Source organism: Pristiophorus japonicus, chromosome 8 (genome assembly GCF_044704955.1).
Source record: "Pristiophorus japonicus isolate sPriJap1 chromosome 8, sPriJap1.hap1, whole genome shotgun sequence".
Lineage (NCBI taxonomy): Eukaryota > Metazoa > Chordata > Chondrichthyes > Pristiophoridae > Pristiophorus > Pristiophorus japonicus.
Genome location: NC_091984.1, coordinates 215,372,909 through 215,397,124, shown reverse-complemented (window position 1 = coordinate 215,397,124; position 24,216 = coordinate 215,372,909). Strand labels below are relative to the sequence as shown.

At 45.7% G+C, this 24,216-nt stretch overlaps 1 protein-coding gene across 1 annotated transcript in view; it reads left to right on the top strand.

The window, feature by feature from the left end:
* The window catches only part of ttc28 (tetratricopeptide repeat domain 28), an 842,907-nt gene that overhangs the window by 783,948 nt on the left and 34,743 nt on the right, over positions 1–24,216 (top strand). The window contains exons 16-18 of the mRNA XM_070886369.1: positions 1,816–2,536; positions 6,769–6,893; positions 18,438–18,669. Of these exons, the coding sequence (XP_070742470.1) occupies positions 1,816–2,536; positions 6,769–6,893; positions 18,438–18,669 (1,078 nt within the window). The remainder of the gene's footprint in view (positions 1–1,815; positions 2,537–6,768; positions 6,894–18,437; positions 18,670–24,216) is intronic.

Sequence of the window (24,216 nt, the reverse complement as noted above, 5' to 3'; positions counted from 1 at the left end):
ACAGTCCCAGTTTTCATATATTTCTCCCAAACCTCCATCATCTTCAACCTAGTGATGTCACAGGACTTCATTGCTGACCCAGATATTCTCGTCCTTTCCTTCCTGCCCATCTCCTTGAATCCTCATTCTTGTGCTCCGAACCAGTCTGGTTTCATTTTCCTCCTTTTTAGCTAATTTCCCCTACTTGCACTGAATCCCCCTCAATAGCTCCTGCTGTATTCCTGTGTCATATCTCACGCCATCCCAATGAGACTGCCTGGACTTCTGTACCCGAGAACTGAGGCTGCTTGTACCTCACGTACTCCCACAAAGGACTGTCACTTCGCAGGGTTCCCCAGCCTTGCACTGTAAATATTGGGTAATTCGATCATTCCCTGGACTGACCATGCCTGAACTCCTATATCGTGCTCCAGGGACCTGACGATTCTTCACCTTCCAGAACTGCTTGACCCTGGACTCCTGCACAATCCCACAAGACTGGACAGTCAACTCTTATTTCCCCCTCTAATCAACCTTGCCAAACCTCCTCTTTGTCTCCCAGTAGGGCTTTTTACCAGATTCCTCAATTCCTTTTCCACTCAGTCAACCTTCCCTTATCTTTGTGATTGCTATCCAACCCTGCTAGGTTTACTGTCTATCGGGTACGGTCGAATTGGGGTTATGTTATTGGACTAATCAGCCAGAGGTCTGGACTAATGATCCAGAGATATGAGTTCAAATCCCACCATGGCAGCTGGGGAATTCAAATTGAATTAAATAAGTCTGGAATGAAAAGCTAGTATTAGTGCTGATGACCATGAAACTACCGGATTGTCGTAAAAACACGTCTAATTTATTTATGTCCTTTCAGGAAGGAAATCTGCTGTCCTTACCCGGTCTGGCCTGTATATGACTCCAGACTCACACAAATGTGGTTGATTCTTATCACATAGGTTACCAAGCCACTCGGGTGTATACAAGAAGGCAGCTCACCACTCGAGGGCAATTGGGGATGGGCAATAAATGCTGGCCCTGCTGGTGATGCCCACATCCCACGAATGAATAAAAAAAATGTAGAAAATCAAGAGACCATACTGTGAAGTGAAAATAATAATATTCCCCCTCAGTCACTTTTGTACAATTCTTATTGTCAGCACTAAAGCGGTATTGGTGATGGCTCTGCCCCTCTTGGCTATACGAGGTGCATAAAACAGGTGGATTGGGGAGAACATAGATTGAAAAGAACCAGCATGTAAGGAGAGGAATAAAAATGAGCCTCCACTACTATCCTGAACATAGCTTTAAATGTTGGGGTCTTTTCTATTTACTGCATGAAACAAATGTGTCAGCTGTGGGTAGCACCCTCGCCTCTGAGTCAGAAGGTTGTGGATTCAAGTCCCACTCCAGGGACTAGAGCGCATAAATCTAGGCTGACACTCCCACACTGAGGGAATGCTGCACTGTCGGAGGTGCCGTCTTTCAGACAAGACATCAAACCGAGACCCTGTCTGCCCTCTCAGGTGGAGGTAAAATATCCCATGGCACTATTTCGAAGAAGAGCAGGGGAGTTATCCCCGGTTCTCTGACCAATATTTATCTCTCAATCAACATAATAAAAACAGTTTATCTGGTCATTAAGACACTGCTGTTTGTGGGAGTTTGCTGTGCACAAATTGGCTGCGCGTTTCCTACAGTACAACAGTGACTATACTCCAAAAGTACTTTATTTGGCTGTAAAGCGCTTTGAGATGTCTGGTGGTCATGAAAGGCGCTGTATAAATGCAAGTCTTTTTTCATTGAAACTAAATATATATATTTGTATCTTGTTTTGTGCAGTCCCATCTTCGGAAGAGCACATCTGTGTGCAGCTCGTCTACCTCAATGGCAGCTGTGATAGGTAATCCCAAACTCCCATCAGCAGTAATGGACCGCTGGCTCTGGGGACCCATGCCTTCTGCTGAGGAGGAGGCCTACATGGTTGCAGAGCTTCTGGGCTGCCAGCCCCTGGTTAACAGCGCGGCGACCAAGGAAAGAGTGATGAGCATGCTCACTCAGGCTGAGTGCATCCATTTTGCGACCCACATCTCCTGGAAACTTGCTGCCTTGGTCCTCACACCAAACAATGAAGGAAGCACCATGAGCGGAAAGAGTTCGTTGGGAAACAGCTACACGATCCCAGAGTCGCTGAGGATGCAAGATGATGCCAGTGACGCGGAGAGCATCACTGACAGCCCTCCCCTGCAAGAGTTTTTGCTGACGGCAGCTGACATCCTGGATTTGCATCTCCCCATTAAGCTTGTAGTCCTTGGCTCCTACCAGGAGTCCAACAACAAAGTAACAGCAGATGGTATCATTGGCCTGACGCGGGCGTTCCTAGCTGCTGGAGCACACTGTGTTTTGGTTTCTCTTTGGCCAGTGCCTGTGGCTGCGTCCAAGATGTTCGTGCACACCTTCTACTCCTCCCTGCTCAACGGAATGAAATCCAGTGCCGCGCTCGGAGAAGCCATGAAGATTGTGCAGAGCAGCAAGCAGTTTGCACATCCTTCCAACTGGGCAGGTTTGTTCCAATCCGTCAGGCTGCACTACCTAAAACTGATAAACAGTCAGCTTTTGAACATTGATTGTTGTGCGAGTGGTGGGGGTGGGGCGGAGAGTCAAAGCGACTAGCTCTACATCCAAGTTTTAGATTACATTAAAGGCGCGGTATAAATGCAAGTTATTGTTGAGATCACTGAATATAAACAAGAGGTGAGGTGAATAGTAAAACAATTAAATTGATACAATGGAACCCCAATTATCCCACTGCCCACGTTCTCACTTTTCTTACAGGGAGTCAGTGAGAGAAAGGAGGACAGTGATCGGCTGTTAGCAGACTGGAGGAGCCTCTTGTGAATGGCTCTCCTTGCATACTATTTCTTTTCAAATCTTTTTACTGAGATTGAAAAGAACCAGTAAGTAAGGACAGCAATGCAAATGAGGCTGCACTGCTCCTGAACAGCTGATTAGTGTGCCCCTTGTCCCAGGGGAGCCTCGATTATCCGTCAGTTTCTATTACCTGCCCGAGGGTGGGGGCGAACATTCCTTCCACAATGACAGGTAATCGAGATGCCACTGAACAGGGGAAATAGGCTGTAATACACAACAGGATAATTTGTTGCAGGAAAATCGAATTAATTAACTATGGAGAAAAGGGACATGAAAACCAACATGCTGAATTGACGATCTCTGTCACTAATGGTGCTTACTGCAAGGAGGGCAGAAAGTACTTTAAAAAGAATGGAGGGTGAAATTCATTTACGCCAGTTGCATGAAACGGCAGCCAGTTTTACACCAGGCCCTATTTTCTTTTCAGTTGTCCTCCAGTGCTGTGTAACGGGCTGCTGATTCAGCACGAGCCTGTATCAGGTTACTGCCGAAGTCCAATCTCACCCCCGCTGAAATCTCAAAACAAAAAACAATTTGTCCGACAAAGACATGAGCATAACCACACGAGCGACGAGTTTCCCCTTTGGGTGCAATCGCCGATCTGGGCACAAATTGTGCAAGTTTCGAGAAGTTTTTTCTCCTCAAGTTTCCGTCTAAATTATTTGCATATCACGGAATGTAAAATCTGCGGTGAAACAGCACAACCGCACAGCGTTCGAGAATGTAATTTAAAGAACACATTTTTGCATTGAAAAATATTCTTGATATATTTAATAGTGGTGACCTGGTGCAGCTTTATTAATATATTTTCAGAATGTCTGGTCCACCGCTTGTTTGTAACCCGGTTCTAAATATACAGAACCATTTATTAGTTAAATTGGGGTACAGTAATCAGTTTCCTAGTTAAATTAAAAACAAATTCAAAGCTTTTAAAATGTTCCTATTATTGTCCTTGCGTCTAAAATTAAAAAAATAATTTGATTAATTCGATCTGGGGGCATGGCCAGAGTTGTGGGCGGGGCCGGTTTCTAGCGCTGTCTTTTAAACGAACGCAAAAGATCGCGGAAACTTGAAATCCACTGAACGTAATTTGCGCTTAAAATTCCTCGATCTTTACCGCTGGTTTGGCTGACTTTGGGCGAATTGCGTTGAAAAAAACCAGCGCAGCCTTGGCGTTAACTCCCGCCCAGGCTGATGCTGAACATTTGTTAGATTCTGTTTAAAATGGACATCTGCAGCTGAGGTCTCAGGTGCTCGGTGTATAATAGCCAGAGAAATAGCTGGATTGCTGAGAGTTTGAGGACTGTTGGAACAATTGTGGGAGTGGGACTATTCCTAAAATCTACGTATGAGTATGAAGTTTAAATAAAAATGTTTTTGAGATGTGGGCGATACTGGCAAAGCAACATTTACAGCCCATCCCTAGTTGCTCTGAAGGCATTATACAATCATGCAAGTCAACCATACAATATGGGACCGACATTCTGTCTTGGCCAGATCAGGCAGGGGTAGCAAGTTCCCCTCCCTGAAGAACATCAGGGAACCAGTTGGAGTTTTAATATCAATCTGGCTGCTTTCCACCTGGAGATATTCCAGAAATCACCAGATTTATTGAGTTTAATTTCGCAGCTTGCCATAATGAGATTTGAACTCCCAACTTTGGGTTACCAGTCCAGTACCATTATCCTACCCACGATTAAACCTGTGGGTGCCCTGCATCCAATAATTTATTCTAATTCATCTGTTACTTTTACACATTGATGAACAGTGGCTGGTTCCACTGTGACATATAGGGGCCGAAATTGCCCCCCGAATGGAATGGGGCGCACCTACTGATATAAATAATTGTTGGGGCAGAGTCGAGCCAAATTGAGGTTATAAATGTGTTTTTCTCTGGGTGGGAGCGGGGGCGGGGGGGGGGGGGGGCGGAACGGCTGAGGGGCGGACGTTGTTCGGGAGCGGGGCGGAAGGCGGGTGGTCAGCACGGCGACGCCGATGACGTCAGTGCGACGCTAACATGTCACAACGTCCCTCCCCTTCAGTAAAAGGGGAGGGTAGCTGTGAGCTCTGCACAAAGTTTAGTTTGGCCCACTGGGCCATCAGGGCGGGTTTCGGCCGGGCCAGTGGCCCAGTACCCAATAGGGGTGCCTGGCGGCCTGGCCGAACCCGTGGCTGCCATTGTCGGACCATTAAAATAAAATGGCGGCCGCATTAACATGCCCTCCCCTTTAAGGGCTGATGCGGCGCCCAGCCACAAGCAGGTTCCCGCTGGGAAAAGCTGTCGGGGGCACCGAGTGGCGGCCGATCCACTCCCGCGGGGCAATTTGCCGCGAGCAATTTCCCATGTGGGACGGAAAGGGGGTCGGCGCGTGCCCAATGGGGTGGGAACACGAGCGGGGTGGTCCCAAATACCGCCCCAAAATAAAGCAGGGCATTTTCTCAAATGTCGGCACCTCCACCCGACACGGCTCTTAATAAAGGGACAATTTTGGCCCTATAGTGATTGGTAGAAAAAGCGGGTGAGATAATAATAATTTTGCTCCTGTGACATTGGAAAATGAAAGAGTCATGGTACATTGTACAAGGATTACAGTGGCCACAATAAATACAGGGATCGCAGTAACTATATTTATGTAGTCATATTTTCAGGGATTGTAGCTATGGTATATTAGAGATTGCAATCACTTATTCAGTGATTAGTCACTGTACTATACAACAACAACAAATTGTATTTATATAGCACCTTTAGCATAGTAAAACGTCCCAAGGTGCTTCACAGGAGTATTATGAGATGAAAAAATTTGACACTGAGCTGCATAAGGAGAAATTAGCGCAGGTGACCAAAAGCTTGGTCAAAGAGGTAGGTTTTAAGGAGCGTCTTGAAGGAGGAAAAAGAGGCAGAGAGGTTTAGGCAGGAAGTTCCAGAGCTTGGGGCCTAGGCAACAGAAGGCACAGCCACCAATGGTTGAGTGATTATAATCAGGGATGCTCAAGAGGGCAGAATTAGAGGAGCGCAGACATCTCGGGGCGGGTGGGGGCTGTGAGGCTGGAGGAGATTACAGAGACAGAGAGGGGTGAGGCCATGGAGGGATTGTAAAGACAAGGATGAGAATTTGAAAATCGATTCTTTGCCGGATCGGGAGCCAATGTAAGTCATCGAACACAGAAATGATGGGTGAACGAGACTCGGTGCGAATTAGGTTACGGACAGCAGCATTTTGAATGAGTTCAAGTTTATGGCGGGTGCAAGGTAGGAGAGCATTAGAATAGTCGTATCTGGAGATAATAAAGACCTGGATTAGGGTTTCAGCAGCAGATGCACTGAGGCAGGGGCGGAGACGGGCGATGTTACGGAGATGGAAGTAGTAGGTGGTCTTGGGGAATATGCGGACCAAGGCTCAGTTCAGGGTCAAATATAGTCACTATTATATTGAGATTCCAGTCACTTTTATACAGTGATCACAGTCATGGTGCATTATATACACATTACAGTCACCATGCTTTATATAGAGATTATTACAGTCACAGTATTAATACAAGGATTACAATCACTTTTATACAGTGATTACGGTTGATATATAGTCACTGTTATACAGAAATAACAGTCACAGTTTATTATAGCGATCGCTGGTCACCATTATACAGGGGTTATAGTTACTATATATTATTCAGGATTTCAATCACTATGCATTATGCACGGCTTACAAAGCTGCCTTGTATGATGCAGCCACTATATACACTGATATTTTCTATTTATTTTGATTACAGTCTGGTTACAAATGTCAGTTCATATTTACTGAAAGCTTCGAGCATTGATAGTTATTTAATCATTCTGCTGTGTAAAAGCTGTTCCTTTTTTTGCAGGATTTACACTCATTGGAAATGATGTTAAATTGAACAGCCCCTCATCTCTTATTGGCCAGGCTCTGTCTGAAATCCTCCAGCACCCTGATCGTGCCCGAGATGCTCTGCGTGTCCTACTGCACTTGGTATGTTGTATATTTGTGAAATGCTCAGTCGATTGCTGTGTATCGGGGGCGGGGGGGGGGGGGGGTAGAAAGGAAGGAGGAGGAGGTGCATCATTTCCTGTGAAATCTGCTACCGATATTTCAACCTCAGTAACGAGCAATATTTGTGAAAATATTGACAATGGTTGGAAGTCACAAAACATGGTTGTAGGTTGAAACAAAGAAAAAAGTAAAAGAAAATGGTGTTTATAAACTGAAATCCCACAGGTAACCAGACAATAGCAACCAACCTCGGCCGAATCGCGCTGCTTCTTCCAGCTAGTGAAGTGTTAGCCAAGTGTGACCAGCAAGGGGCACATGAGTATTGCATTGTCTGTTATTGTGACAGTTTTAAGAAAAACATCAAGGCTTGTAATTTCATCGATGCCATTTACGCCAGTTTCTACGCCTATCCTGCCGACAGGAAATTATGCCCAATTTCTGACAAAGCTCATTTGCCTGTGGTGGACCATAAAAACCGGCATCATAAAGCCCAAATGCAGGGCCACCAATAGAGGTAGTAGTTTGAGGATAAAAAGATGTATGCTGTGCTCTTTCATGGCACCTCACTCTAGGGTCCCCAACCCTCCTGCTTTGGGCGAGAGTCTACCGGAGTGGGCGATTGGTCCCCCAAGTGCTGCTGCAAACGCCTCAGGCAAACGGTTCTTGTATACGCAGTTCGTGCTTGAGCAATACCGTGTTGTAACGGCTTTCAGCCAAACCGCATTTTCTGAGTGCTGCTGGTCTCTCTGGTATTCGGAATGTACAGCTTCATTGCGGTTGTGAGAATGATGGGATCGGAGCCAAAGGAAATCATATGGAAACACCGTGAGACCTGAGAAAGCAACTGGGGGAGGGAGAGAGAAAGAGAGAGAACAACACAAACTTGGGGGGAGAGGGACAGAGAGAAACACAAGGGGTGGGAAAGAGAGAGAGACAGCAACAGAAACTGGGAAGGTTGAAAGAAACACAAACTGGGGAGAGAGGAAGAGAGAAACACAAATTGGGTGGGAGAGCGAGAAACACAAAATGGAGGGAAGGAGAGTTCATGTGGGCCTGTGATGTGCGCTGTTGTATAACGTGTTTTATTGCGGAGTCGTGCAGTTTTTGATGAACAGTGCTATTTACTTGGTGTTTCTCATTGCAGTTGATGCTGTAGAACCATCACGAGTAGTTTTTATCTAAACATTACTTATCGTTAAATCTTTCTATTCTTTTGTGTTGAATCTTTTATTTATAATTTATATCATTCATCTCACTATGAAATAAAAAGTCAAATATTTTATTCAGGGCTTGGTGGATAGTAAGACATTCAACTAAGATAAATGCAATAACATTTGCAAACAGTGGGCAAAATGTCATGCGAACAAATGTCATGTGATCCGGCCTTATGACATGAGCGCTGTCACGTGAATGAATGTCATGTGATTAAATGTCACATGATAACATCTCCAGGAGTACGCCAAACCAGAGTTACCAAACCCTCCCTCACTCTCAGTGCCTCGCTGCTGCTCTTCTATAATTTTGCAGCACAGTGCTATGCCCATTGGGAAAGCCATTCCAGCAGCTTAGACCTTCTGAATGTGTGGGGTGGGCAGAACCTGATGAAATTCAGCTGCACCAAGACTGACAGCACTCTGGTTAAGTAGAGTGAAAAACTTTTAAAAATCAGAAAGAAAATCGCAATTAAACTCCAGCAATCTCCGTTACACTGATTCAGGCTCTGCTCTGCCTACATTTTTAGGCGTAAATTTATGCCGCTTGCAGAACTGGCCTAAATGCAAAATATTTGCCTTCTCCGGTTGGGGGCAGTGCTATGTCAATGTGCTATGCTGGACGTAACTCGGAAGAGGCACAATTGGTCAAGGAAATCGGCGAGGTTCCGATGTAAAACCAGCGTAAGTCACTTTTGCGCAAACTTCCTTGGGGGGGACAAAAAACAGCGCAACACGGCTCTTGCTCCATTGTTACACCGAAAGTAATGAGGAAATTCCAGGCCAAAATTAACAGAACGCAATGAAACTGAGACTACGCCCAGAGGGTTTGTTTCCACCTAATACACACATAAGAATAAGAACATAAGAAATAGGAACAGGAGTAGGCCATACAGCCCCTCGAGCCTGCTCCGCCATTCAATAAGATCATGGTTGATCTGATCATGGACTCAGCTCCACTTCCCCGCCTGCTCCCCATAACTCCTTATCGTTTAAGAAACTGTCTATTTCTGTCTTAACTTTATTCAATGTCCCAGCTTCCACAGCTCTCTGAGGCAGCAAATTCCACAGATTTACAACCCTCAGAGAAAAAATTCTTCCTCATCTCAGTTCTAAGATCATGCCCTCTAGTTCTAGTCTCCACCATCAGTGGAAACATCCTCTCTGCATCCACCTTGTCAAGCCTCCTCATAATCTTATACGTTTGATAAGATCACCTCTCATTCTTCTGAATCATCCCACAACAACAACAACAACAACTTGTATTTATATAGCATCTTTAACATAGTGAAATGTCCCAAGGAGGGATTTGAAAATAAGGATGAAAATTTGAAATCGAGGTGTTGCTTAACCGGAAGCCAATGTAGGTCAGCGAGCACAGGGGTGATGGATGAGCGGGACTTGGTGCAAGTTAGGACACAGGCAGCCAAGTTTTGGATCACCTCTAGTTTACGAAGGGTAGAATGTGAAAAGCCAGCCAGGAGTGCATTGGAATAGTCAAGTCTAGAGGTCACAAAGGCATGGATGAGGGTTTCAGCAGAGGATGATCTGAGACTAGGGCGGAGACAGACGATGTTACGGAGGTGGAAATAGGCGGTCTTAGTTATGCTGCGGATATATGGTCGAAAGCTCATTTAAGAGTCAAATATGACACAAAGGTTGCGAACAGTCTGGTTCAGCCTCAGACAGAAGTTGGGGAGAGGGATGGAATCAGTGGCTAGGGAACGGAGTTTGTGGTGGGGACCAAAAGCAATGTCTTCAGTCTACCCAATATTTAATTGGAGAAAATTTCTGCTCATCCAGAACTGGATGTCAAACTGTCTGACAATTTAGAGACCGTGGAGGGGGTCACGAGAAGTGGTATTGAGGTAGAGCTGGGTGTCATCTGCGTACATGTGGAAACTGATGCTGTGTTTTCGGATGATGTCGCAAAGGGGTAACGTAGATGAGAAAAAGTAGGGACCAAGGATAGATCCTTGGGGGACACCAGAGATAACGAGGCGGAGGCGGGAAGAGAAGCCATTGCAGGTGATTCTCTGGCTACGATTAGATGGATAAGAATGAAACCAGGCAAGTGTGGTCCCAACCAGCTGGACAACGGTGGAGAAGCGTTGGAGAAGGATAGAGTGGTCAACTGTGTCAAAGGCTGCAGACAAGTCAAGAAGGACGAGGAGGGATAGTTTGCCTTTGTCACAGTCACAAAGGATGTCATTTGTGACTTTGATGAAGGCCATTTCAGTACTGTGGCAGGTATGGAATTTGGATTGGAGGGATTCAAACATGGAATTGCGGGAAAGATGGTCAAGGATTTGGGAGGCGGCAACACATTCAAGGACGTCAGAGATGGGGCGGTAGTTTGCAAGAACGGAGGGGTTGATGGTTGGTTTTTTGAAGAGAGGGGTGATGCCAGCAGATTTGAGGGAGAGGGGGACAGTACCCGAGGAGAGAGAACCGTTAACAATGTCAGCTAACATGGGATTCAGAAAAAGAAGTTGGGTGGTCAGCAGTTTGGTGGGAACAGAGTCAAGGGAGCAGGAACTGGGTCTCATGGACAGGAGGAGCTCGGAAAGGTCATGAGGGGAGATTGGGGAGAAGCTGGAGAAAGATGTGAAGTTAGGGCTAGGGCAGGGGGCATCCTCAGAGAAAGTTTGGGCCAGTGAGCTAGGGGAACATAAGAACACAAGAAGGAGCAGGAGTAGGCCATACGGCCCCTTGAGCCTGCTCCGCCATTCAATAAGATCATGGCTGATCTGATCATGGACTCAGCTCCACTTCCCTGCCTGCTCCCCATAACCCCTTATCCCCTTATCATTTAAGAAACTGTCTATTTCTGTCTTAAATTTATTCAATGTCCCAGCTTCCACAGCTCTCTGAGGCAGGAAAGGAAGGGCAGAAGTAGCTGAACGGATGGTCTCAATCTTGGAGACAAAGAAGCTCATGAGCTCCTCACACTTATTGTCGGAGGTGAGAGTGGAGACTGGGGAGAGGGGTTTAGAAAGGCGGTTTGCAGTAGAAAATAGAAGCCAGGGTTTATCTTTACATTCCAGAATGATTCTGGAATAGTGAGCGATTTTGGCAGGCGAGAGCAGGACCTGATGGTTCTTTATGTGGCCCAGCCATATCTGGCGGTGAATGGCTAAACCAGTTGTCCGCCATATCATTCAAGTCTGCGTCCCTTGGATTTAAGGGAGTGAAGATCAGGGCTGTACCAAGGGGAATGGCCAAGGTGAAAGAGAATAATTGTTTTAACAGGGACTAGGGCATCAAAGGTGGTGGTGAGGGTATGATTGAGCAGATCGGTGACTGCAGAAATGTCATGGTGAATGGAGGGCTAAAGGCTGGACAGTTAGGAGTTCCATAAGTGCAGTTTTGAGAGAGTCGGGAGAGAGTTTTTTATAGGGGCGGACATAGAAAGAGTTAAGGTTTGTGTGTGTGTGTGTCGGGGTGGGGGGGGGGGAATGTGGGTGGAGAACGATACGAGGAAGTGGTCAGAGATGGCCTTATCTGTGCTTGACACGATCGGAGTAGCGAGGCCACGAGAGATGGCAAGGTCAAGGGGGTGGCTGTGAATATGTGTTGGTGAGTTTACATGGAGGAAGAGATTAAGGAAGGATTGGAGGCTAGTGAACTCAGAGGAGCGAGAGCATGATAAATTGAGATGGAGGTTGAAATCACTGAGGATGAGAAGTCGTTTGGTGCAGAGGCAGAGGGAGGAAAGTAGTGAAGAAATATCAGGAATAAATTTTTTATGGTACTTGAGTGGGTGGTAGAGAACGATAATTTTAAATGAGAGGGGTGGAATTGGGTGAGATGCTGAAAGAGGAGAAAGTGCCGGAGGAGTAGGGGGACAGACCAAGATGTGATTTGCTGATGAGAGCCACACCGCCACCACGGCAGTCTGAGTGGGGCAAGTGGTGGAAGGTATAGCCAGGCGGGGAGGCTTCATTTAAGGGTAAGGTTTCATCGCCTTCTACCAGGTTTCCGTCAGAGCCGTGATGTCAATGCTATCATCCACGATAAGCTCATGGATGTGAAAGGCCTTCAAGCGAACAGATGTTCTGGCCGGAGATGCGGAGAGGGTCGGTGATGGCTGCCCCACTGTCTGCATCTACAGGGTCAGCGCTGGGGTGGCGGGGGGGGGCGGGCATTGAGTTGGACCAGGAGGGGATTGGCAAGATTAGCCCCCAATGGGCGGAATGGGCGGTGAGAGAGTAGGATGGGACATTTGAGGTTGCTGCTGGTGAGGAGGCAGCACGAATGCCTCGATGGGCCCCTTTGTAGGATGCGAAGAGAGGCACAGAGGGAAGCTGCAGGCTTGTTCAGGAGGGAGTCAAGCCTAGGAAGGTAGCAGGAGAGTAGGAAGGTCGAAAAGTAATGAAGGATTGGGGTAGGGATTTGGGAGGGCAGAGTATCTGAGAGAGGACACATGCTGACAGGGGCGAATGATCAGGGAGGGAGAAAGAGAATAGGAAAGAGGGGGAAAGTAAAAGTATTGCATGGCTCGGGTCCGGAGTGGCAGCCAAAGTGTGCACGCAAATAGACAGGGGAAAAGCTCAGGTTACACAGGCCTGTTTACACTTCCTGCATAATCCCTTAATCTTCCTGCAGCCATGCAGTCCCCTTGGCAAGGCACAAAACCAGAGAGAGAAAAAAACAAGTTTCGAGCAAAAGAAAATTGCTGCATCCAGTACATTCGGTACCCGAATGTTACAATAAAATGTGACAATATCTATAATTCGTCAACTTACAGCGGACAGGTGCAGACTTAAATGGAACAAACAAGCTGACCGCCTGAAACAAGGACCATAAATCCAACAAAAAACTGTTCACAGAGCAAACTTCTTTCTTTCGCACAGATTTGATGAGGCAATGCATGTGGTTTACTATAAAATGAACTTCTTACAATCTGTATTTCATAGCCCTGAACATATGTGGCTTTGGGATCAATGTTTCCTGCTAAGTTGTTCAACCGTGCAGCGGTCTGGAGGTCCTGCACAGGCCACTTACCGCCTTTTACATGCGCAGAAATTTGAACGGGCCGCACAGCCAGTTAAAGGGACCGCGCACGGGGGAAAAAAAATGAGAGGGAAGATTGTTTGGTACATAAACCGGATGTTTTGCGATGGAGGATTTCAGGTGACAGAATGAAGCTCTGGTACAGACAAGTGAAAGCCTCATTTAAATGCAGCTTTCATTTGAATTCGGTTCTGTACCGAATTTCACAACTTTGGGTGAGGTTCTGCCCTAACCTTATAAAATAGACGCATTGGGAATCGTGGGACCTGTCCTGCTCAAGAATGCTTCTTGAAGCAATTGTTTGAGTTGAGTTGATCTTGAGTTGTTTATTTTATGTTTGCAATTACATTTTGCTTCATGCATTAGTTGCTACTTCTGTATTTTTGGGTTGTTTCGTGGTATTTTCCTTTGTTGTTATTGGTTGCTGCTGACACTTAAATACCACAATGGAAAGTGGTGAAGATGGGACTTCCCACAGGGTTTGCAAATGCTGCATGATTCAGATAAGGAAGAAAGTTCAAGGAGGGCAACCTAAATAGGTCCAGTGACACCTGAGGTGCTTTGTCCGCACCTGCCATGGAGGCGCCGGCAGTGCGCCCTCCCCTTTAAGGCCGGACACGCCGCCCAGGCACACATAGCTTCCCCCCGGGAAAAGCTGTCAGTGGCACCAACCGGTGGCCGATTCACTCCCGTGGGGCAATTTGCCGCAGGGATCGGAAAGGGTGTTGTCGCCGGTCGGTGTTGGGTCGGCACGTGCCCGATGTGGCGGGAACATGGGCAGTGCGGAAACCCGTTCCCCCCCCGCTCCCGGACCGGGGGCAATTTACGATGGGTCGGCCCATCCGTCTGTCCCCGGTCGGTAAAGCCTTTCCGCTCCATTACTGTCTCTTAGAGGTGGTAATGGACCTTATATAGGGGGGCAATTTCAGCCCCATAGTGTTTGTCACTTGTTTGATATAAATGTGCACATGGACTGCTTCAGGTGGCAGATGTCCCCTGCCGTGGTTTGGAAGGATCTAGTAACATAAAAGTTTCATGTTGTGGTCATTTTTACTTGCTCAGCTACAGCTGTCCCCGTTCCAGATATTGTCGACAAGTCAACCTGCAGCAGATGATACGACACTGACAGTTTCTCCTATGAGAGCGAGGTGGTGAAGATAGATCTGCCCTAACTTGTCCCAATACAAGTGCAGAAACACAGATTTCCGACTCCGAGGTTGGCCCGATAATGGTGGCCATGGGTTCGGCCGGACCGCCAACAGGCAGCCCGGCATTCTTGGGTGCCAAGCTGCTGGCCCGGCCGAAACCCTCCCTGGTGGCCCAGTGGACCTAACTAAAAAAAGATGCAGCGTTCACAGCAGCCCTCCCCTTTAACTGAAGGGGAGGGACGTTGTGACGTGTCAACACAATGCAGCACGTCAGTGTTGCGCTGACATCGTCAGCGACACACAGGACGTCATCAACACTGCCCCACTGCAAAAAAAATAAAACAACAACAGCTTTTATTTATATAGCACCTTTAACGTAGCATAACGTCCCAATGTGCTTCACAATAGTGAAATAAGACAAAACAGATAAATTTGACACCGAGCCACAGAAGACAAAATTACAGCAAGTGACCAAAAGCCTGGTTAAAGAGGTAGGTTTTAAGGAGCACCTTAAAGGAGGAAAGAGAGGTGGAGAGATTTAGGGAGGGAGTTACAGAGTTTAGGGCCCAAGCAGCTGAAGGCACGGCCACCGATGGGCTGAGTAGTTATAATCAGGGATATTCAAGAGGGCATAATTTGTGGAGTGCAGACATCTCGTCGGGTTGTGAGGCTGAAAGAGATTACAGAGATAGGGAGGGGAGAGGCCATGGAGGGTTTTGAAAACAAAGATGAGAATTTTGAAATCGAGGCATTGCTGAACCGGAAGCCAATGTAGGTCAGCGAGCACAGGGGTGATGGGTGATCGTGGCTTCATATGAGTTAGGGCACGGGCTGCCGAATTTTGTAGGGTAGAATGTGGGAAGCCAGCCAGGAGTGCATTGGAATAGTCAAGTCTAGAGGTAACAAAGGCATGGATGAGGGTTTCAGCAGCAGATAAGCTGAGGCAGGGGCAGAGCCGGGCGATTGTTACGGAGGTGGAAATAGGCAGTTTTAGTTATGCCACGGATATGTGGTTGAAGCTCATTTCAGGGTCAAATATAATGCCTAGGTTGCAAACAGTCAGGTTTAGCCTCAGATAGATGCTAGGGAGAGGGATGGAGTCGGTGGCTAGGGAACGCAGTTTGTGGCGGGGACCAAAGATAATGGCATCCACCTTCCCAATATTTAATTGGAGAAAATTTCTGCTCATCCAATACTGGATGTCAGACAAGAAGTCTGGCAATTTAGAGACCATAGAGGGGTCGAGAGAAGTGGTGGAGAGGTAGCGTACATGTGGAAACTGACTCCGTGTTTTCGGATGATGTCACCAAGGGGCAGCATATAGGTGAGAAATAGTCGGGGGCCAAGGATCGATCCTTGGGGGACACCGGAGGTAACGATGTGGGAGTGGGAAGAGAAGCCGTTGCAGGAGATTTTCTGGCTACGATTAGATCGATAAGAATGGAAACAGGTGAGTGCAATCCCACCTAGCTGGACGATGGTGGAGAGGGTTTGGAGGAGGATGGAGTGGTCAACCGTGTCAAAGGCTTCAGACAGGTTCAGACAAGGAGGGATGGTTCATCTTTGTCACAGTCACAAAGGATGTCATTTGTTACTTTTGATGAGAGCTGTTTCGGTACTGTGGTAGGGGCAGAAACCAGATTGAAGGAATTCAAACACGGAGTTCCGGGAAAGATTGTCATGGCGACAACATGTTCAAGGACTTTGGAGAGGAAAAGGAGGTTGGAGATGGGGCAGTAACTAGCAAGCGCAGTGGGAACAAGGGTTGTTTTTTTGAGGAGAGGTGTAATGACGGCAGATTTGAAGGAGAGGGGAACAGTACCTGAGGAGAGAGAACCGTTAACAATGTCGGCTAACATGGGAGCCAAAAAAGGAAGTTGGGTGGTCAGCAGTTTAGTGGGAATAAGGTCAAGGGAGCAGGAAGTGGGTCTCATGGACAAGATGAACTTGGAGAGATCAAGAGGGAGAGATCAAAGAGAAACTAGAGAAAGATGCGAGTTTTGGGCTCGGGCAGAGGGAAGGATGAAGTTTGGACCGGCGGGCAAGGGGAAGGGAAGGAACTGGCAGAGGCAGCTGATCGGATGGTCTCAATCTTTGAGACAAAGACTCCATGAGCTCTTCACACTTGTTGGAGGTGAGTGTGGTGGAGACAGGGGAGAGGGGTTTACTTGTTATTTTAACAATCATTGCTACATTTGTAATCTCTTCTCGACCTGTGCTCCTCCTCCCTGCATCCTCTGCTCATTCAATTCTGGTCTACTGTGTTCCATTATCAGTGGCAAATCCTGCAGCCATCATGTCACTGCATTCGGAAATTCTTTTCTTAAACTCCTCTGCTTTGCTACCTCTCCCTCCACCCTCAAAAGCCTTCTCAAAACCAACCTTTTTGACCACCTCCTCTAAGTGGGCTTGTTGTTCTTGCTTGGGTCCCTCAAACCCGAGTAAGTCACCTGGAGATGTTCCATTACATGCAAGTAAAAGTTGTTGTTTAACAGAAGGAAATTATGCAGAACTGAAATGAGATAGAGAGGCATAATTGGAGATGATAGACAGTTAAGTAATTCTAATTATAGTTAGAATAGTGGCCATGCCTTCTGTTGCCTAGGCCCCAAGCTCTGTACTTTTCCCTGCCTAAACCTCTCTTTCCTCCTTTAAGATGCTCCTTAAAACCTACCTCTTTGACCAAGTTCCTACCCCAATTTCTCCTTATGTGGCTCGGTCTTAGATTTTTGTATCTCATAATACTCCTGTGAAGTGCCTTGGAACGTTTCACTACATTAAAGGCGCTATATAAATACAAGATGTTGCTGTTGTTAGCATGATTGTAATAAATGGTTGTACTCTACCTAGACCTAAAGCTGACATAAAATGTTTTTATTTATAAAAACATATTTCATGAATGAGTTAGGGATTGAAACAGCTGCGTCATTTTTAAATGATTGTTCACAAATATTTATAATGTGTAGAATGTGTGGTTATCCTTCTGGAAGAAATGTCTCTGTATATAATTTTTTTTCACTTTTTGTTAACTATTGGTCCAGCCCCATTACCCTGCTTCTAATAAAGCAGTTGAAGCAACAAACCTGATTGTGAGCATGGTTTGGCTGCTGATGCACTCTCTTGTGCCTGGGAAAGGAAGTCAGACAGCAGGTACACAGGCTGCTGAGCCCAATTGTGTACAAAAGCAATTTTCTTTTTCATTTATGTTATTATTCCTCCCTTCTTGTGCAATGTCCTCGAGCACGCATCTCCTACAAGCAAGAAAACAGGCTACAGAGTTGCTCCCAAACCTTGGCCACTGCCACACTATAGTTTGCTGCTGGATATGACGCGTTACAGTAGGTCTGGTGTGACTCCCTCCCATCCTATAGAAGGTGTTATGTATACAAGAACTCCACGAGGCTGAGTACTGTGAGCTAAACTTAGTGTGACCTTAGTCTTCCTTATTACAACTCCAAAGTGCCTAAACAACATGGCAGCCAACCTTTTATACCGGCCATGCACTGTGTGCAGGTGACCATTAGGACTCCAACAGTCGCGCCCTCTAGTGGCAAGCATTACATCGTTACATACATAACAGAAGGCATACTCAATCTCCCTATGGCAGCACGGCAGGGGTCAGGGGCTCGTTGTGTAGGACGATTGCGTTATTTCCAGCAAACTCATTAAACCGTTCTTAAGAAGAATGCACTCATGATTTCAGTAGAAATAGCAAGAAGAGGAAATCTGCCTTCTGCATTTTGACTTACAACATCCCTGTGTGTGTGTGTGTGTTTGTCTGCGCAGAGCCATGCCACAGGTTAGACCTCCAGCTACATCTTCACCCATTTATGTCTAGTTGGTTTGGTAGGCATTGAGAGTGTTGTTCCACGTATTTTAAAATTTAAAAAACGGTGCCCCATAAGTTCTGCTTTGAAATTGTGCCATGCGATATTAGAGTACAAACATTTAACAAAATTACATGAGTTTCCACTATCTGGTATTTTAATGTATTTAAATTGAGCCATTTAATATAAAATGATGTCGCAGAGCATAATTTCAAGGCTATTATTTTTTAGTGTCACAGAGTCTCGGGGGTTTCTGGCAATAAGTAATACGGTTGGATGCGTGTGAGAAATGGAAAGTCAGTTGTGATTTTATTACCTCAGGTGGAGAAGTCACTCCAGCGAATACAGAATGGCCAACGGAATTCCATGTACACCTCCCAGCACAGTGTGGAGAACAAAGTGGGTGGTGTGCCAGGCTGGCAGTCACTCCTCACTGCGGTCGGATTCCGGCTCGACCCTCCGGCCAGTGGACTTCCAGCGGCTGTCTTCTTTCCTGTGTCCGACCTCGGAGATCGGCTTCAGCAGTGCAGCACCACCCTCCAGTCGCTTCTAGGTAATGACGGCACTCTGCATTGGCTGTTTCACCCCTGTGTTAACCTGTCCTTTCTCCTCAGCTGGCACATCCTGCTCTGCATTTCCACAATTTTCTGTTTCCATTTCAGGTTTCCAGCATTTGTGAGTTTAAAAAAAAAAAAATTGTCACTACACAACTTGAAAGATGAAGAACAATTTGACAATGAAAAATGACTTGACATACATGTCACAGAATATTTCCAAAACAGTCTAAATAGTTTAAATTGTGCGGCATTCATAACATTAAACAGTGCACCTTTAAAGGGACAGTGTTCCCATCAAACACTCCAAGGTCAGATACAGCATAGGTTAGATGCAGGGAAAAGCTTCCTGTACACTCTCAGATCATGTGTAGCACAGATAAGATGCTAATGGAATTCCCCTCTACCGCAACATTGGGGGGAGAATTGCGGACGGAGCCTTCCTTCATGCGAACGCATCTGACCCGAAAAAAATCTCCGAAAATACCTGTTGGTCCTGGAAAGACGTAAGATTCCGGTCTGAGGCCTTCATTCGCTGCGCAATGTTAGGGGATCTGTCTTACAGGTATGGATGTCTATATTGGAATCACCTGGGCCTGGACCACCAATCACGATGCAGTATTCTCATTGACAATAATGGGAACTCCGTTTGTGCGAGTTCCCATTACTATCAATGAGAATAACCCCCTAAAACACCCAAACACAGCACAATAAATAAAAAACACCTATTTAAAATTAATTGAAATTAAATGTTTTCGAAAAAAATATATTTTTGGGAATTTTTTTTTGTGCATTTTAAAAGTGTTAAAAATAAACTTGCCTTAATGGACAGGGATTTTAACATAAAAATGAATAATTAAATTAAATTTTTCTATGTTTTAAAAGTGTTACACTGGTAAAAGTAAGCTATACGCCAGCTTTTACCAGGCGTAAAAGTTTGAAGGACATTCGCTGGCCATGAGTTGGGAAAATAACCCAATCTCTCCCACGTGGATGTCCTTCTCCCGGGGATGCGTGCAATCTGTTTAAAGAAATTTTGACAGATTGGAAAAGCTGGTACTCGGCACATGCGCATCGCACTCCAAGAACCGGCTTTTGTGAGACCATAATTTTTGGCCCAATGAATTTGATACTTGACCCCAGAAGAACACCTTCTCCAGTCCCCTTGTGACAATTCCATTTGCAACATGAGCTCTCCTTGTGCTGTGGAATTACGACTACTTTTTCCAAATTTTGGATAGTTTTGTGCTGGTTACGTATGGCAACTAACAACTGAGTTGGGTTTGCCCCAAATTCATTTCATGTCAGAAATCGGAGATTTCCATCTGCCGGACTGGGCTGAATTCGAACCCCAATACGATGGATGAAAAGGCAGTAGGGTTTTCCTCCCAGTGGGTGTGAAGGTTCCCAACTTGTGCCTTGATGGCCGTCACAGGAAATGTGTGGAAAACTGAACAACCCCTTTACCTCCGCCTGACTCGTGATGGCAGCAGATTTGTTTCTCATTTGTAGCCAGGTGTGAGAGACGTGAGTGACTGTGTTGACCCAGTTGGCAAACTCCCACCATGCAGCTTTTACACCAGTGCGTTTAAAGAGGTGTAACATTCTGTGCCAATTATGGATCCTACTTTGGGACATCTTTGACAGCAGGACATCCAACTCTTCAGCACCAAACAAAGCGGCATTACCCAAATGTCTCCACTGTGCTAAACTTCTGCCACCACCATTACCACTCCTTACTTCCCTTTTTATGACCGCCTGCAGCTCTTTAAGAAATCCCCAGCAAAGTTGCTACAAGCCAAGCTCCTCTGAACAAAATGTTCCTGTGCCAGTAGCCTAATCAAATAAGAGAGAGGGGCTACCATTGCAAAATTTAGCAAGCGTCGCCCGTGCCATGGATGTGAGCAACCCCGATTTCTGTCAGCGTTGCAAAGTTGTCCCAGAGTGTGTCCCACCAATGTTCCCCCTTCCCTCCACCTTTCCTGAAGACATTGACTCCTTGCTGGGATGCAGTTCCACAGGTGCCCCCTCTGGTACCTTACCCAAATGCCTATTCTTTAGGTGTGAGGCCAGTCAGTGAATATTGGCAGGGTATTCAACAGTGGGGGGAGGGGCTTCACAGGTGAACCTGATCCTGTCATCATCCAATGTCCACACATATGCTTTTTCCATGAGGTGTTTCTAGACAGATATCCGGAACAGGCTGATTATTTTCCCCTTCCCTTATGTAAGCGTGCTGGGCTAACTTGTAACGCTCCACAAATCCTGTTGAAATCCAGGTAACTTAGCGCAGACCGATGATCAAAGCTGGGACTCTCCTAGTCTGTATACCTTAAACTCTGTACTGGTTTACTGAGCTGACTCACCAGAGGAGATTATGTGCTAGAATTTTAGGGCTCAAAATTGACCAGGAGTTTTTTTTGGAGCAACTTGATTTTTCTGGAGTATCTTAAAAATCCCCATTTTTCACATTCAATTTGTGCCAGTGTAAGTGAGTTAGTTACGATTTTTTTAGTTTAGCTTAGTTTTTCTCAAAAGGGGGCGTTACCAGCCACCTACGCCAGTTTTGGCCATTTAGGCCACTTTGGCCGGCTAATAGTTACTCCAAACTGACTTAGGCCAGTGTATATGGCCACTTCAGAAAACCCTTGCGGAAAGTTAAGAAATCAGCGCAGGTAGGTACATCGGAGGCCATTCGGCCTGGGATAGAGGTGGGAGGCCAGGATAACTTAATGACTTGACTAAAGAATATGAATAGGATCAAACAGCTATACAGGACATCATATGACAAACTTCACAAAGTTAATTTACTATACAACAGAAGCATTCAAGGAAGCTTAAACTACAAGAATAAAAGAAGTAAAAGATAGTTGAATTAAATTGCCCTAATCTCACAACTAATTTAAACAACTATTTGTTTGCAATGATTATACTGGGCCAAAATTGAGCCCATAATATCTAAATAAAGTCTACATCAATAAATAAGATATTCTCTCAGTGTTCCTCCGTCACTTATGTTCTTCTTTCACAATAGCACCAGGTGAATAGGCTTGACACATGGTCACCACTATTCACAAGAGACAAAACATATTTACATGATTTTTTTCAAAATATCCAAAAGTTCAGGAAAATGACAAGCCATTAAGAAAGTTCAAAAATAGCTACAGTGCATAAAATGTCAAACCTGAGGTCGATTGCACCGGGAGGCCACTCGGCCAGGGCTCGGGGCGGGCATCAGCGGCTGCAGCATGCACACAGAGAGGCTGGGGGCGAGGAGCCATTGCACATGCTTGGACATTCAACGCAGGATGCTGGCTCCGCCCCAGACTCGACTGGCCACGCTGCGCGAAGACCGAGGAGAGATTGGACAGTGGCCAAAGTGGGGAGCGATTTTTTTCGGCGCACTTATCAACGGAGAAAAGCACCGCATCTCCGGTAAGTGCGCCGAAAAAAGGGGTGGGCCAAATTTGAGCCTTTAGTCATTGATGGTAAGGTGCTGATGTCACACCCACATGGCTGGATATCGAAGTACATTGGTGTTTGTATTACTGTATCTGAATCAAATCAAATAGCCATATTGTTAAGGTTTGGGCGAGTTTTGCACACGGGCCTTAATTGAGCAACAGCAGGCAATGTAAAGAGTTCTGGAGTCTCACTGTGGGGAATGGCTTGCAGTTGTGGCTGATCCACTATATTGCATTTCCCAAAGTGCTCTTTGATAGAATTACTTAATTTTAATTATAATATGTTAAAATAAATCCCATCCTTTGTGATTGTTGGTGGAGTCATTATGCTCCCAGTGGTATTATACATTTATAAATGCATTGAGCTGTCTTGCACTGTGACATTCCTGACAGTTGCTTCCCCTCATTATGTTTGCTTTCCAAAAGTGCTTTAATTTAAAAAAAAATATATATATATCATGCGGCTTTAAATTTGCATCAGTGGAGGATTCCTTCGAGGTCACAGTATAAGTAATAATGAAGTGTGTGCAAAGATTTCAGTCAATAATGCAGAACACAGCATTGCCAATGCCTTTTGGAGAATGTCTGCAAAATCATATTGCAGTTTATATATATATATATTACTTTTAAATAAATTATTGTAACCTTTTTGTACCCCAAAACTTGTGGAAAGAAATAACTTAGCCAGCTGATTATATGTTCGAAGTGTGCCTCCTGCCTGCTGCGCCCCATCAATGACCATTACTGAGCAATGTGGAGAGCAATCTATCACTCTTCTAGCCAACTGAGTGTGGGAGACAGAAATATCTCATCCACACCCACAGAAGAAAGAAAGAGAACTGATGTAACAAAAAAGTTAGACGATAAAAGCAAAAGGGCTGTTCTTGTACATGCCTCTGCGTTTAATATATCGGCATGCTTTTTGATATCACCATATTTATATAAATTACAGTGTCTTTATATCAACTTGTCTTTTACGTGTTCATCGATGCATTATAGGTTATCATTGTAATTCTATGTATTTCTGTTTGCAAATTACTGTGTTTTTTAATAAAATGTTGCATTTGCTTATGTCGTCATGTTTATGATTTAGACGAGGGGATTAAATGTAGTATCTCCAAATTTGCGGATGACACTAAGTTGGGTGGCAGTGTGAGCTGCGAGGAGGATGCTATGAGGCTGCAGAGTGACTTGGATAGGTTAGGTGAGTGGGCAAATGCATGGCAGATGAAGTATAATGTGGATAAATGTGGGGTTATCCACTTTGGTGGCAAAAACAGAGAGACAGACTATTATCTGAATGGTGACAGATTAGGAAAAGGGGAGGTGCAACGAGACCTGGGTGTCATGGTACATCAGTCATTGAAGGTTGGCATGCAGGTACAGCAGGCAGTTAAGAAAGCAAATGGCATGTTGGCCTTCATAGCGAGGGGATTTGAGTACAGGAGCAGGGAGGTGTTACTACAGTTGTACAGGGCCTTGGTGAGGCCACACCTGAAGTATTGTGTACAGTTTTGGTCTCCTAACTTGAGGAAGGACATTCTTGCTATTGAGGGAGTGCAGCGAAGGTTCACCAGACTGATTCCCGGGATGGCGGGACTGACCTATCAAGAAAGACTGGATCAACTGGGCTTGTATTCACTGGAGTTCAGAAGAATGAGAGGGGACCTCATAGAAACGTTTAAAATTCTGATGGGTTTAGACAGGTTAGATGCAGGAAGAATGTTCCCAATGTTGGGGAAGTCCAGAACCAGGGGTCACAGTCTAAGGATAAGGGGTAAGCCATTTAGGACCGAGATGAGGAGAAACTTCTTCACCCAGAGAGTGGTGAACCTGTGGAATTCTCTACCACAGAAAGTTGTTGAGGCCAATTCACTAAATATATTCAAGAGGGAGTTAGATGAAGTCCTTACTACTCGGGGGATCAAGGGGTATGGCGAGAAAGCAGGAAGGGGGTACTGAAGTTTCATGTTCAGCCATGAACTCATTGAATGGCGGTGCAGGCTAGAAGGGCCGAATGGCCTACTCCTGCACCTATTTTCTATGTTTCTATGTGTGTAATCAGGCTTATTTATATCATGG